The sequence below is a fragment of the Ailuropoda melanoleuca genome, chromosome 18, assembly GCF_002007445.2.
Source record: "Ailuropoda melanoleuca isolate Jingjing chromosome 18, ASM200744v2, whole genome shotgun sequence".
In the NCBI taxonomy this organism is placed as follows: domain Eukaryota; kingdom Metazoa; phylum Chordata; class Mammalia; order Carnivora; family Ursidae; genus Ailuropoda; species Ailuropoda melanoleuca.
The window spans coordinates 5,069,905-5,086,848 of record NC_048235.1 but is presented as its reverse complement, the minus strand read 5'-3'; the positions used below and the strand labels follow the sequence as shown (position 1 = coordinate 5,086,848).

The 16,944-nt window shown below is 38.5% G+C and overlaps 1 protein-coding gene across 1 annotated transcript; it reads right to left on the bottom strand.

Moving 5' to 3' along the window:
* Window positions 1-8,678: 8,678 nt before the first annotated feature.
* Window positions 8,679-9,641, bottom strand: LOC100468212 (olfactory receptor 10C1). The gene has a single exon (XM_002930868.3). It carries the CDS (start codon window positions 9,639-9,641, stop codon window positions 8,679-8,681), a length of 963 nt encoding a protein of 320 aa, XP_002930914.1.
* Between the last annotated feature and the right edge of the window lie 7,303 nt (window positions 9,642-16,944).

The following is a 16,944-nucleotide window of genomic DNA, read 5'->3' as shown; positions in this document are numbered from 1 at the left end:
TGAGATCCAGTTTCAAAGCATTGTGGTCTGAAAATATGCAGGGAATGATCCCAATCTTTTGTACCATTGAGACCTGATTTGTGACCCAGTGTGTGATCTATTCTGGATGAAGTTCCATGTGCACTCAAGAAGAATGTGTATTCTGTTGCTTTAGGATGGAATGTTCTGAATATATCTGTGAAGTCCATCTGGTCCAGTGTGTCATTCAAAGCCCTTATTTCCCTGTTGATCTTCTGCTAAGATGATCTGTCCATTGCAGCGAGGGGAGTGTTAAAGTTCTCTAGTATTAGTGTATTATTATTGACGTGTTTCTTTGAGTTCATTATTAATATATTTGGCTGCTCCTATGTTAGGGGCATAAATATTTACAACTGTTAGATATTCTTGTTGGATAGACACTTTTAGTTATGATATAGTGTCTTTCCTCATCTCTTATTACAATTTTGGTTTAAAATCTGATTTGTCTGATGTAAGGATTGCCACTCCAGCTTTCTTTTGATGTCCATTAGCATGATAAATGGTTTTCCATCTTTTCTCTTTAAATCTGTCATTTCTTTTCTTTTCTTTTCTTTTCTTTTCTTTTCTTTTCTTTTCTTTCTTTCTTTCTTTCTTTCTTTCTTTCTTTCTTTCTTTCTTTCGTATCGGTCTGATACTCCGTGTCTTTTGATTGGGGCATTTAGCTCATTTACGTTCAGAGTAACTACTGAAAGATATGAATTTAGTGCCCTTGTTTTACCTCTAAAGTGACTGTAATTTTATATTGTCTCTGTTCCATTCTGGTCTATGTTACTTTTGGGCTCTCTCTTTGCTTAGAGGATCCCTTTTAATCTTTCTTTTGGGGCTGTTTTGGTGATCACAAGTTCTTTCAGTTTCTATATGTCCTGGAAGCTTTTTTACACTCCTTCTCTTTTGAATGACATTCTAGCTGGATAAAGTATTCTTGGCTGCATATTTTTCTCATTTAGCACCCTGAATACATCATGCTAGTCCTTTCTAGCATGCCAGGTCTCTGGATAGGTCTGCTGCCAATCTAATGTTTCTACCCTTGGAGGTTACCGACCTCGTGTCCCAAGGTGCTTTCAGGATTTTTTCTTTGTCTCTGACATTTGTAAGTTTCACTATTATATATTGGGGTGTTGACCTATTTTTATTGATTTTGACAGGGTTTCTCTATGTCTCCTGGATTTTGATGCCTGTTTCCGTCTCCAAATTAGGGAAGTTCTCTGCTATAATTTGCTCCAATATACTTTCTGCCCTCTCTCTCTTTCCTCTTCTTCAGGGATCCCAATTATTCTAATATTTTTTCACTTTATGGTATCACTTATCTCTCAAACTCTCCCCTTGCGGTCTAGTAGCTGTTTATCTCTCTTTTTCTCAGCTTCTTTTTTCTCCATCATTTGGTCTTTTATATCACTAATTCTCTGTTCTGCCTCATTTATCCTAGCTTTTTGAGCCTCCATTTTTGATTGCATCACATTAATAGCCTTTTTGACTTTGACTTGGTTAGATTTTAGGTCTTTTTTTCTCCAGAAAGGGATTCTCTAGTGCCTTCAATGCTTTTTTCAAGGCAGCTAGTATTTTTATAATCATTATTCTGAACTCTTTTTCCAACATCTTACTTTTGTCCATGCTGATTAGGTCCCTGGCAATCAGTACTGCCTCTTGTTCTGTATTTTGAGGTGAGTTTTTATGTCTTGTCATTCTGTCCAGAGAAGAATAAATGAGACAAGACCCAAAACTGGGGAAAAGAAAAAAAAAAAAAGAAAGAAAGAGGGAGAATATAATCAGACAGGTGAGCAGAATAGGTCAATACACAGGATTCGTTGTGTATTTTGGTCTGTTNAAATGAAAATTAAAAAAAGATTTTAAAAAAGGAGTTGATAAAATAAGAAATTGGTTGAAAAGGGAAAGAAAAAAGTTTTAAAAATTAAAGTTGAAAGACTAAAGAATATGAGAAAAAAGCCATGAGTTCTATGTGCTGTATTCCCCTAGTGCTGGAGTTTTGCAGTTCTCATTGATCAGTAAACTTGGTCTTGGCGGGATGTTCTTGCTGATCCTCTGGGGGAGGGGTCGGTTGCGTTGGTTCTCAAGTATCTTTGCCCGGGGTGGAATTACACCATCCCTGCCAGGGGGCCAAGCTAAATAATCTGCTCTGGTTTGCTCTGTGTGGGTTTTGTTCCCTGAAGGCTTTCCCTGCAACTTTAGAGGATGAAAATGAAAATGGTTGCCTCCCAATCTCCAGCCCCAGAGCTGAAAGCTCAGGGTCCCACTCCTCAGTAAGCCCTTGCAAAAAGTGGTCACTTTTCTATTCATAGAGTTGCGGCTATTCTTTTCTTAGATCTCCGGTTGAGTTCACAGGTGTTCAGAATGATTTGATAACTAGCTAGCTGAATTCCTGGGACCAGATGAAATAAACATCTCCCACTCCTCTGCCATCTTGGACTCTACCCATGGAATACTTCTGTGAAAGGATATGCCCATTAAAAATTGAGACTGCAAAATTTTTCTGCAGGGTCAGTATAACAATTTACACCCCCACCAAGACTGAATGAGAATCTCATTGCTCCTCCCCCATTCAACAAATGGCGTAGGCCAGATTTGATTGTTTAAAAAGTTGTCAACCTAAAATCTTGAAAGTGGTTGCTTCAACTTGCAACTATTAAGAAGACTGCATTGTTTTCCTCCTATTACAACCTATTGTGTAGTTACTGTGTCAGCAAATTTTCTTTTTTTTTTTAATTTTATTTTATTTTATTATGTTAATCACCATACAGTACATCCCCAGATTCCGATGTAAAGTTTGATGCTTCATTAGTTGCGTATAACACCCAGTGCACCATGCAATACGTGCCCTCCTTACTACCCATCACCAGTCTATCCCCTTTTCTGACTTGAAATTATACCTGTGTCACTGGAGTAAGCTGTATTTGTCTGTGATATATTGTTTTTAGGATATTCCTTTGATATTTAAGACAATCTTTTGAGAATTATTGTAAAGTTATGTAAACCATAAAACTATTTGGATTTATAATGGAAATTGGCCAATAATATCATTTTCTTGTGTCATCCGTTCTGTTTTATGCATCAAAGTTATAGTAGTCTCATAAAATAAGCAACCTTATAATTTTTACTAAATTTGGAAGATATTAAATAAACCTGGAGTTAGTGGTTCTTCGAGTTTTCTAGAAGTCCCATAAAACAGATACAGCCTTGTGATGCTGGGGGTACATTGTTGTATGTTTATGATCCTGGACTCATTCAAAAAATATTGTTTCATTCAAGCTTTTTCTTTCTTGGATGAATTTTGATGATTTATGTATTTTCTAGAAGATTATCCATTGCGTTTAGATTTTTAAGTTATTGGCTTACCATTCTGCCTGAAATAATGTCCTGTGTCGTTAAATCTCTATTATATTGTGTGTTGCTCTTTATCTTGATGATATTGTCTCATGTAAACTATTTTATTAGTTTAATCAAAGAATCAGCTTGTTTTTTTATTGATAAGCACTATTTAATTTGCTGTATGAGTGTTATACTTCATTCATTCTCCTTTTATCTTTGTTATTTCCTTTATTCTATTTTCTTTGGGTTTATTTTGTTGTTCTTTCCTTAACTTTGTAACTTGAATGCTTAGTCTGTGTTCTTCCAAACACCCTTATTTCTCGATAAATGCATTTAAATCTGTAAACTCCCTTTAAATACTGTTGCAAGCCACGCATTTTTATATGTATTTTTGTTGAAGTTTAGTTACACATGCTTTGTAAATTTAATTTCTATTGATTCTGTAACTTGAAATTATTTAGGAACATGCTTTGTAGAATCCAAACTCATGGGATGTTTGACTATGAGTTTGTGAATGACATCTTTTTTTTGGCTATTATATTGTTACATAATAATAATTATATTATTTTAATCTATGTGATAAGTGAATATAATCTGAGACAAGTCCTTTAAAATCATTGGTTTGTCATTTTCACCTGCTAGTTCTGAAAGATCTGGCCCTGTTTTTCTAAAGGCTTTTTTTTTTTTCCAGTTAACAGCATAGACTGGAAATCACTCAAAATAATTTCATGGGGAAAACAAATTGATTGGGAAAAGCACTAACTTACTTCAACCTATCACAGATCAAAATATATCTTGGAATGTCTAAGATATCCACTAAAAGAATAATATACTATGTATTGTTGACAAGCTTGAAGGTGAAGAAAGTGTCATCACACAACTATTTGATTAATTATAAAAATATAATTGCAATAGAAGGAAAGGCAGGCAATAAATCAAAAAGAAATCACATAGAGAAATAGTAGCTACCAACTCCAGCAATTATATAAATTATATAAATTATGTGTATAAATTTTATTATATAAATTATGTAAATGTCAATGGCCTAAACTGTTCAAATAAACACAAACATTTTCATAGTAAAATTTTTTTGGAGACTAAGATAAAAACTACATTTGGTGATACAGAGTAAAAGATACAAAAACACATACCCTAGGAGGATGGCCAAAAGAAAGCTGGCACAGTCGTGCTGATACCAGATGAAGGGGAGTTTAAGGGAAGAACTATTACCAGGAATAAGGAGGAAGTTTCATCCTGCTAAAATATTTAATCAACTTGGAAATTATAATACTCCTGGATTTACATACATTCTGTAACATAGCTTCAAAATATGAAGCAAAATCTGACCAATAGCAAAGGCACTAGAGAAATCCACAGCTGGAGTTGGGTAAATCATTGGTGGAAAAGACACACACACAAGTGAGGGAATATGCAGCAAGTATGAATAACACAGCAAAAATCACTTTGTAAATGCAGAGAGAACGCTACAGCTAACAAGCATACACGATCATTTTTCAAGCATACACAGAACATCCAGGACAGGCTGATCACATAGTGAATAACAAAGCAAGTCTGAACACATTTCCAAAGTTAAATGCAGATAAGCATTTTATCTGAGAAAAATGAAATCATGATAAAATCATTAACACGTAATCAACAAAGTATGACTGTTCTTCATGTGCGAGCATTTCAGGCATAGTAAATGGAGGTAGGATAAGGCAAGATAAATCCAGGGGCTCAGCAAGTAAACATTAACAATTATCAACATCAAGCCTATTTTATTTCAAATATTTCCTCCCACAATTTCTCTGCTGTAATTTTTAAAAGTAAACCCCAGACATCATATCATTGCAAATGTAAATAATTTAGAATGAAAATGAATAATACTTCCTAATTATAATCCATCAGCCCATGTTTATATTTTCTTAACTGTCTTAAAAATGTCTTTTTCTCTTTGGTTTGTTCAAGTCAGTATCCAAAAAAGTTGCACAGCTTGCATTTTGTTGATATGTTTGCTACATGCAGAGGTTTCCTGTAAGGGCAGGTGCCTAGTGTCTGAGGTCTCTGTTCAAGCACTAAGCTCTGCAGGAGAGCAGCCCCTCAGCAGTATGTCAGTGAGGAGCTCCTCGGGCTTCCATTAAACCTTATTTACACAAACAGGCAGCAGGTCCGGTTTGGCTCTCTGCTGACAATTGGCAAACCAAGCCCTGGGTGGTCATTCTGTAAGGAGACAGGCTGACTTAGGCTGATGATACGTTTGTAACTTGGTATACTGTATAGTGATTAACATAATATAATAAAAAATATTATTATAATAAAAAAAGAAAAGAAAATAACTCTAAGGGGCACCTGGGTGGCTCAGTCATTAAGTGTCTGCCTTCCACTCAGGGCGTTATCCCGGCGTTCCGGGATCCAGCCCCGCATTGGGCTCCCTGCTCAGCGGGAAGCCTGCTTCTTCCTCTCGCACTCCCCCTGCTTGTGTTCCCACTCTCGCTGCCTCTCTCTCTGTCAAATAAATAAATAAAATCTTAAAAAGAAAAAGAAAAAACTAACTCTAAGAGTTATAAAATTAATAAATTCCTTTTCAAACTCTCTCTCTCTCCCTCTGCCTATATTTCCTTATTGTTCAGCCCTGGGCGACCTGGTTTTTATCTTCTACTGGTTCATCCATTATTGAATCAAATAAACTTTTTAGCACATTCTAAAAATCTATTTGTTTGAGAATTTTGCTCTAAGACAACATGCTTGTGACTGGAGTTTTATGTAAACAGGAGGTAAACAGTAATATATGTACTTTAAAGATAGTAGGCATATTCTTTGGGATTACTCTTAAATATAAATCAGAAGTTATTGTATACATCACATATGCTGATTAAAACCAAAGGAGGGGCTTTCAAAAAAGAAAAAGAAAATCACCCCTCTGAAAAAATCTCACATATTAAGTTCCATGATTCATACGCAAGTAATGAATTCATTGCTTGCATATGAATCATGGAACTTTACATCAAAAACTAGGGACGTACTGTATGGTGACTAACATAATATAATAAAAAAGTTATTAAAAAATTAACAAGTCAAAAAAATAAAAATACATAAACAAATAATAAAAAAAATAAAATATCCAAAAAAAAATCTCACATGTTAGAAGCCTGAAAAACCAGGGCTGTCCCTTCCCAGCAGAGATATTCTCTGGTCTTTTCACTCATTTTTCTTGGGGACAGAAGATGCATGGAATCAGAATTAATGGAATAAGCTTTCCTGGAATTTGTGTCCAAGAACCATGGGATCTTGCACCAGACCATCTGTACCCAATGCTGGTCCTTGCTGACTCCTGGGGGCGAGAGGTTCCAGCCTCTGTTCCTTGGTCTCCATGTGTAGAATGAGAACAATAGTACACAGGTGGTTTTTAAGGTCAGTCATTAGACAAACACTGAAGCAGCTTGAGCTGCCCTTTTATATATTCAGAATCCAGTAAATGGTGCTTATCCTATGGTTGGTGTTGCTGTGAGAGCTGGTGCTGAGGAAAACGGACTCCAAAGCCTCTTTGAAACCAAATGGCACAGGGTTTGAGGATCAAAGTTAGCAAAGAATTTCTCCCTTATTAACATTCAGGAATATTTAATAAAGAAAATATGGAGGATAAGTTAATTCATAACAACGTAGATATTTAAAACAAACATGAAATGTTCTAGAAGATGTATTGTTGGTACTTTTTATCTTTTCAGCTGCTTTCATAATAGTATATATGTTTTGATAAAATAATCTGTCATGAGAAGGGACTTGAGTGTGTGTGCATGTGTGTGTGGATAGCAGAAAGCAAAAGGCTGAAATTAAATAAATGAAATATTTACATTGGTTATTCCTGCATGGAAGGAATATAAATGAATTAAATTTTAGTTTTTATATTTTATATAGTTTATACATTTGCTCTGAAAAGCATGTATTATATTATATTATTTTAATAAAAATGTCCATAATTAAATATTTTAATATTTCTATTATACATAAATTACGTGTTTGAACGAATTGGACAGTTTTTGGTAAAATACAGATATCTGGCAAAATGCACATCTTGGTCATTAGTGCATATCACCATTATCCCTTGATAAAATTATCACATTCTTTGATCTTTTCCAGCTAATTGAGATTTATATCTCAAGTAAAACTGCATGTCTTTAAGGTGTATAATGTGATGATTTGATACACGTATGTATTGTGAAGTGATTAGCCCAATCAAGTTATTAACACACCTCTCCCCTCACAGAGATGGTGTGTGTGGTGAGAACACTTGAGATCTACTCTCTCAGCACTCGTCAAGGGTACGATACAGCATTGCTAACTAGGGGACCATGCTATCCATCACACCCAGGACAATTCATCATACACAGTGATTAAGTCACAGACCTCCGCTCTGTCCCATTACAGCTACTCCATGAACAGTCACCAACCCCTCATACCCCACAGCACCTCTCTGAGAACTAGGTGCTCACATCCCAGGCAATGCCTCTGCAGATACCTACAGCTCATTTCTCTTCAGAGCAAGTGTATGGATAATTTCCAAACATATGGACTCAGGATTCATTTGCACATATGCAAATTTAGTAAATTACATACACATCTTTTAAATTATTTATGTTAATTATTTTTAGTTCATTTTTCTCCTTCTATCCTGGAATTTAAATATGATCTTCTTTTTAAAAACATTTTCCCCATGGAGACTTTTGATAAAAATTTCCCACTTTTTTCTTTTAATGTTCTGCAACAAATACCTCTGGAATGTATTTGCTTTTTTTTGCATATTTAAATATTTTTATAGTACATGCAACTCACAGAATTAATTCTATATTATGTAACAATAATTAAGGTTGAAGTGTTTAAAACATTTTTATGGAAGGAAATAATGTGCTCCATGGAGTTATTAGGGAATTGAGAGTCATGTGGGACAGATGTATGTGGGAAAACTTCCCCCAGGGACCAGGGCAGAGGCAGATGAGATCCTCAGGGGCTAGAAAATGCCTAAGAGTACAGAATGAGAATTTGTCAGTCTTCTGAGATATAATCTGGCAATCTACACAGCAAGCCTGGACTGACATATTTTGGAAAATCTGTCTAATATTGGACTCACCTATTAAAATTCTTTGGTAGCCAACTTCCTTCCAGAATTTGGCAATCATAAGTTTGACTGTGACTATAGAGGTGTCTCCAAAATTACAGCTACTATTATTAAAGAAGGTCCTTACAAAATACGTTGCAGAGAGCATAGTTTTTTTTCTTTCTTTACTCTTGGGTTGTGTGTGCATCTTTTCAAAGAGCAAATTTGCGTGGTCCTCCAGGATCTACCCACGAGTCAAAACATTTTTCTTACCCAGGGTTCTCCGTAGAGCAGCCTTGACCTCCTTGTTCCGTAAACTGTAGATGATGGGATTAAGCATGGATGTCACCACTGTGTAGAACAGAGCTAGGAGTTTATCTATTCCCGGTGAATGGCTGGCCTTGGGTCTCAAGTAGGTGACAGACCCGGAGCCATAGAAGAGTGTCACTACAAGCAGGTGGGAAGAACAGGTGGAAAGAGCTTTACGACGGCCTTCAGGTGAGGGCATGATCAGCACGGCAGCTAAGATTCTAACATAGGAAGCAATGATTAGTAAAAATGGGCTGGAAATGCAAAGAATGGCCACGACAAAGACTGCGGCCTCATTATGGGATGTGTCACCACAGGCAAGAGCCAGGATAGGGGGAAGGTCACAGAAGAAGTGGTCTATTTCACAGGGACCACAGAAGTTCAAGGAGAAAATATAGTTGGTCTGGCCCAAGCCTACTATGCAACCCACTCCCCAGGAAATGACTGCCAACTGGGCACACACCCCACGGCTCATTCGTGTTGCATAGTGGAGTGGGGAGCATATGGCCATGTAGCGGTCAAAAGCCATGGCTGCCAAAAGACAGCACTCACTGATAGCAAATAATGTGAAGAAGAACATCTGCGTGGCGCATCCCTCCCGGGAGATCCCCCGGGCTTCACTCACAAGGCTCTGCAGCATCTTGGGTATGACTGAGCAGGTGTAGCCGATCTCCAAGAGAGACAGGTTGGCCAGGAAGAAGTACATGGGCATGTGGAGGACTGGGTTGGTCCAGATGGCAAGGGCTATGAGGGCATTGCCCGTGAGGGATGCTAAAAACATGAGTAGGATGAGGGTGAATAAAAGGAAACACTGTTCAGTGACCTCAGAGAACTTGGCGAATGCAAAATGCTTGACAGATGGGCTGTTGTCCTGCCACAGGGAGCAGCTGAGGTTCATGACCTGGGGAAGAGGACAGCAAGGAAAGTGTCATTCAGCTATAAAGGCAAATCTTTATATTACTTTTAATGAGCTCTAGTAAGTCAGAGAGATGCATTTCTTACCTGAAATTCTAAAATTCAAAAAGTTTGGAAATTATACCCCTCGTCATGCCTTTACAAACCAAATCCTGTTCTGTGTTCACAATGCCAGTTGATCCGTTCAAAAATACACCTAGTCACCAAGCATAAAATTGAAAAAAAAATGAACCTCAGCTCAATTCTGTCTTCATTTGTTCCATTAATCAGCGTCAGATATTGCCAAAGGTCCTCACACCTGTCCTTTTCTTTCTGTTTCTGTTGTCACTGAATTCTTCACACATTCATTCAGCAAGTGTTTATCAAACACGGAGTATTCTGCACTTACTGCTGCAGGTCCCGAGATTTAACAATGAAAAAAAAACCCACCATTTGTCCCCAAATGGAACTTATTTAATGAAAGGAAGCAAAAATTATATGGGTATTCAATGGATAAAGAATTGCTGTAAAGCAGAAGAATTGCTGTAAAGCATGAAAGCCAAGGTGTGCTCTGGGGACTGGGTGTTGGAAGGGGGCTTGGGGCATGGAGCAGCAGGAGCCCAGGTGTGAGGACCCCAACACCCACTCACACCACGTCTACACTGTAACCTGAGTTTACTGCTCAAGGTGACAAAATTCTTTACCTTTAATACTTCTCATCTGCCAGCCTTTCCCCATCACAGGGTTCTTGGCCAAATGGAAATTACCACTGCCTTCATGTTAAAATTCAAATGTCTTCATGTAATTCTTGAAAATCCATGGATTGGCTAACTGGATATTGATAGAAACTTTGAGCTTACTGTTTAAGCAAAGGACCTCATATTACAATATATCCAACTACACACACAAGGAGCTTTTAGTGTGTGCCTTGCTTGCATGGATTTCCTTCTTTGTGCTCATTTTCTTTCAGGTGCTTGACATCTGCCTCCCTGACAGTCCACCCAGTGAACTGCTTAGTGCTTTCAGTTTAGAAGATGGCGTCTTCTCCTCTCTGGAAACTTCTTCCCCACTCCTGCTCTGCCTCGCCCCTGTACTATGCGTTCCCACCACTTGGTAACCTCCATCAGAGCACTCACACCACTCCAAGGACAATCGATTGCTCATTTCTTCCCAAGCATATAGCCCAGACACAGACACAGAGAGCAGAACTGTATTTCTCTACATTTTTTTACCATTATATCCACCACACTTACCAGTGAATAACTTCTCCCGTAATGAGGAAAAGCTGAATGCTAAGCTTTACTCTGGCTGCCCAAGCATCTGCCCACGGGTGCCGAGTCTATTTTCTGAAGTTAATTATGATAAAGCTCGTCTCCCTCAAATGTCCCAAATGTGACAGTTTTTGTCTCTCAATTTATTTTTATTTTTTTTTTAAAGATTTATTTATTCGACAGAGATAGAGACAGCCAGCGAGAGAGGGAACACAAGCAGGGGGAGTGGGAGAGGAAGAAGCAGGCTCATAGCGGAGGAGCCTGATGCGGGGCTCGCCCACAACGCCGGGATCACGCCCTGAGCCGAAGGCAGACGCTTAACCGCTGTGCCACCCAGGCGCCCCTTGTCTCTCAATTTAATACCTATCAATTCCTGACAAAACATTCCTTGTTCTTTTTGTGGGTGTGCTGCCATTTGGCTTGTTCTTTTGAAATGTCATCAAGCAAGATTCTAAACAATGTCTGCCATGAAAAGGGCAGAAGAAGGAGGAGGCTGTACATCCATTTCTCTGGGCTCTATCTGTTCATTAGCATAACTGGAGAGCATGTTTATATTACTTTTGTTTAGAACACATCACTGTTTATTCCACAATAACGTTTGACGCCAGGATATATAACACAGAAGTATGCTTTTGGAGGTTCCAAGTTACTATGAGTAGACAAATATATTAAGTGCATTCACAAGAACATATGCACAAAAATGTACATTTTCGCATATACACATTCATCTGTACACCCATACAGAAACATACACATTCAAATCTGTACTGAGTAGCATAGGGGTGAAGAGTATTTTGGCAATATTCTACCTGGGTTCGAATCCTAATACAGCCATCCAATACTGGGTCAAAGTTAACATTTACTTAAACTTTCTGTTTCCTCAATGTTCCCAATTATTAAAGGAGGTGATAGTGGTATGTCCCTAGTGGGATTGCTATGAGGATTAAGTGAGTTAATTCCCATAAAAGTACTTGGAAAAGTGGTTCAGTACTAAGTATTGGCCATAGTTGTGCCTGCTTCCATGTGTATGTCACCATAGATTGACCTTCATATACTCCTTCTTGTGCAATTTTTTATCCCAATCCCTAATCATCTCTTCTGATTTATTATCTTCATCCCCTTTTCATGTTTTGTTATGCACCTGCCATGATGGAGAGAAGAACAGCAGAAAATACATACATAGATCCATACACACATAAAAATGTCACCCAAACGTTGTGTCCTGGGGGAAAAAACTTGCTATGGATCATTTTATTCTACTGTTTTCAAAAGTGCCTAAAGTTAAGGAGGGAAACAAGCAGACCAATTGAAAACTGGGAAATATGAAATAACAACTCTGCATAATGACAGGGAGTCCCAATGCATGTGACTATTGGAAAATTTGCCCACACATCAGGTAGTCTATTATAATGTATTTATACGTATATTAATGCATTTGTAAGCATTCTCCTTGCATTGTAATTAATTTTAATATGTATAGTTCCCATGAAGTAATGCATATCCGTTAAGGCTGAAGCAAAGAAAACAGACCATGGTTCTTTTTCTTTTTTTTTTTTTTTTTTTTGACCCACAAGATTTTCTTAGACATCCTGAGTCTTTAATAGTCAGATTCTCTTCTCCCTCCCTGTCACTTGGCTTAATACTGAAACAGGTAAAATCTGATTTTTTAAAATTATACTTCCTATTGCTTTCAGGAGTTACTCTGCACTGACCTTAGACTGGGGACCCTGAGGTCCGTGCAGCAGAGACCAGCTTTATGTACCTACCAAGAGCATTTTGTTTTAATCTCTGCTATGAAAAGAGTGAGGCACTTGAAGCGGGTGCCCGGAATCTGCAGAAAGAGCATCGAGCCAGTAGAACCACTGGGTTTGAACATTGCTTCTGTCTCTCACCTGACACAGTTTCTTGACCTAAAGTTTCTGATTCATCATTTCCATATAAGGGAAGGATGATGAAGCCCTTCCTGTCTTTCTTGCTGCGTTGTTTTGGGTTAAAAATGCAAACACTGTAGGGGCGCCTGGGTGGCGCAGTCGTTAAGTGTCTGCCTTTGGCTCAGGGCATGATCTCGGCGTTCTGGGATCGAGTCCCACATCAGGCTCCTCCGCTGGAAGCCTGCTTCTTCCTCTCCCACTCCCCCTGCTTGTGTTCCCTCTCTCGCTGGCTGTCTCTGTCAGATAAAAAAAAAAATGCAAACACTGTAGAGGCAAACCATGAATAAAAAAATAAGAAATGACCATTAAAATGAAATCTCTCAGCATCAAAACTGCTTGTCATTTAAAACATCATGTTATATGGATTCACTCATATGTGGAACACAAGGAATAGCACAGAGGACCATAGAGCATGGGAGGGAAATCTGAAGGGGGAGAAATCAGAGAGGAAAATAAACCATGAGAGGCTATGGGCTCCAGGAAACAAACTGTTTCAGAGGGGAGGGGTGTGGAGGAATGGGGTAGCTAGGTGATGGGTATTAAGGAGGGCACATGTTGTGAAGAGCACTGTAAAAGTTTCCTATTAAGAGTCCATGATCAAGCGAATGGCACTCTCATATAATCCAAAGATATAAGAGTTTCATGCCCAATGGGAAATTCTGTCTGCAGATTCCTATTCAATGTAATAAAGATTAAGTGGCCCTTGAATCCTGGTGAGATTCTGATGGTTTACATATTGAGATGGACTTCCAGTGACAGTTGGATACATGAGAGAAACAGGAGGGAAATAAGGCAATTTTAATGGCTCAGCTTCATGCGCCGGCCTCCCCAGCCTTAAAAGCCAAGACAAGCACTCTGTATGTAGTTCTGGTTTGGAAATAACCCAGCACAAGTGATTCATTTTGGGTCATCTCCACATAATTAGAAATATTCCTTGACAGACTCAGCCTCTTATGAATCTCTGTTTTCATAACAAAACGTTTCTTTTTTCCTATTGACCAAAGGAAAACATGTTATACGTTATTAGACGTTGTATCTGAAACGCTTAGCACAGTGCCTGGTGTGCAAGAAACAGTAGATATCAATCCTCATTATTATGGAATTTTCATTTCTGAAATGTCTTAATAGGAGATACCATTTATATAAATGGCTCATTACAGATTATAGAGATGGTTACCCATTGCTTTCCACAATTTCCCCACAGTCGCTTCACCGAGGACCTGATAACAAGGTGACTCTTACCACATTGCTGCAGAAACTGTTTTATCATTTGATTGGACTAAGGTGTGCAGGGGAATCTAGGTATTTCCTTCCCCAGCAGTAACAGATCCTTCCTGTGAAATAATTAATTTAGAACAACTCACAGGAATCTTATGACAGAAATACTGGTAAACTGAGTAAGTTATACTCTTCAGAGAAGGAAGAAAACAGCTGATTAAAGTCGGGCTCAGCAGCGAGAAAGCTCTGGGCTTGGCTGTCCATGTTCACACTGTAATCCGCCATCTTCTACAGCCCTCTTTTCTTAAGACACCCGTTGTGCCCCATACCTGTAATCATCACATTTGAGGGAAAAACTAGATGGTTGTTGCTTCTGATGAGCCACTCCCTGATTTTCTCTGCACCCTCCCCTTACCTTACAACCTCTCACAATCCAGAGGATGTAAGTCCACCAGTCCTCTAAGACTGTGCACCCAGAAGCTTTTGTGGTAGTTAGTGCTGCGTCTGGTCTCAGGAAGCCTGTGTGTCTCATGGGAGAGCATCATGTCCCTCCAGCCATGCCCACAATGCCCCCACTCCCCCCACCCCACGGAAGAGTGCAAGGCTGTGCCAATCACAGGGTGATATAGTTGAGCCTTCCTGTTTCTTGAAAAACAGTGGAGTGTGAGCACCTTGTATTTCAATTCTTCTTCTTCTGGATCCGTATCCTTCCTCCCTCCCCCAGGAGGCACATCGCCTTCTCACTGGAGAGTGTCAGGAAGAAGTTTGATTCTGTCTCTGAGGAATTGTCATAGGCAGGTCTGTCTCTGTTGGTAAATGCTAACATTTAGGGCAACAGAAATAAATGTAAAGGAAAGAAAACTCAATAGTTAAATATAACGAATAGCTTATATTACAGGTTACTGCTATCATAGTCTGTGTACAGAGTATGATATCAATTCAATAAAATGTACTGTTGCAATCAAATCTTTGGTGACTCTAAACTATTACTATGAAAGGTTCAGATTTTAATGTTTTGTCTGATCAAACAAAGGTCATGAAATGCAGTTATGAAAACTATATCAGTAACTTTCATGTTGTACTATATTGAAGCAATTATTATTTATTTTGTACTACAAAAGACTCAGCTAATAAGTCATAATCTTCTAGTTACACATGAGTTTGACAAAATATCTACTGTTTTCTATCAAAAGTGATAATAAAATGGCCAAAAGTCAAAGGGTGTATATTAGGACAGTGGAAGAAACTGTAAGGTACTGAATGCTTATTATTTAAATGATACAAAAAAGTGAGTAAGGTACTATATACCTATTATTGTCATATTACAAAGGCAAAGGAGAGAGAATAGGGAAAAAGAAAGTGTCATTGAGGTAAAAAAAATTCCCTTTAATGCTGCCCCATCAAATGAAATATGCATAAAAGCTTCTTTGGAATTCCACATAAAGAACTTATTGTCCCAACCTTATGTATTCTGGGTTATAATTTTTGCTTTTAGTACCCTGGATTAGAACCTGAATGCTTGAATATGATTAAAACATAGTTCTCTTACAGTTATCACTCCCTAATTCAAACCTAGAGCCAAGGGGATCTTTATTAGATTTATGAATACTGGACAAGAGAGCTGTCTTCTCCAACCTTCTCTACCTCAGTGACAGAATACGGAATTTTTTGAGTGTGCCACATGCACTGTGTTGCATTTGAGAAACCTTCTCTCGCAGCTAGGTGTATCCCACAACAAATTCTGGTCAATAAGATGTGCAGACAGAAGTAGGTTGGTCTGCCCAGGAGGTTTCCTTGAAGGGAAGGGGAATGCCTCAGTGTGACGTCTGCTTTGGCCTGATTTACAGCTTGCACCATAAGGACAACCACAACGCTGAGGGACTTTGGTAGAAGGCTAGAAGGACGCTGTATTCCAGCAAACTGCACTTCTTTGTGTGAGACGGATCAACTTGTCTTTTTTAACAAGGCTTTGGTGTTTGGGGGTTTCTCATTATACGTCCCAGAGCCCGACCCTTGCAGATTCAGTAGTCACTTCTCAAGCAGGTGGGTGCACTGAGTTGAGGAAAGCTTCTGGTATTCTGCGTACCCTCTATCCTGGACACGGAGAGTTGACCTTTCCGCATTTGTCAGCACTAAGGAGCACATGGGCTTGTTAGGGCTTTCCAAACCAAGGACATTAACTTAAATATCATTAAATGACTGGCCCTAGCACTGAAAGAAAGCTAAGGAAACCAGTCTGTAGCTAGTTGAGTTGAAAGGAGAATTCTGTAGAAGGAGACAGGACTGGAAGTGGGGGGATGAGAGGAGAAAATTAAGGCTGATGTTCGGAGCTGCAGAAGGTGCTTGTGTGGGGGGGACACGGCCCAGTGCGGCCTGAGGAAGAGACAGCTGGCTGCAAGAAGCACCCTCGTGGCTTTGTTTCCCCTAAACTACTTTGGTGCGTGCATTGATGAATACAAGTAAAAGCTTGACATAGCAGTAGAGGCCACTAGCATGTATTCAATTTGATAATGCATTCAAATTGTTAAAGTCTGTTAAGTAATATACTTTTCAAAGAAAAAGACATAATACTTATTCTAAAAAATGTAATACGCATGACTAATTACATAGTGTTTGCTCATATTCGACTTTTTAATTATCATTATTATATGTAGTTATATTGCTTTATGTTTAAATATATGTTCCAAATATACAATTTTTACTAGTTAGGGAATGCAAAATAGGGAGAAAAGCAGTTCAGTGGAATGAGTGGAGGTATTAATTTATTCAAAACATATCTATTTGGATGGGGCTACAGATTATTATGCTAAGCAAAATAAATCCACTAGAGAAACACAAGTACCATATGATTGCACTACTATGTGAAATTTAAGAAACAAATGAGCAA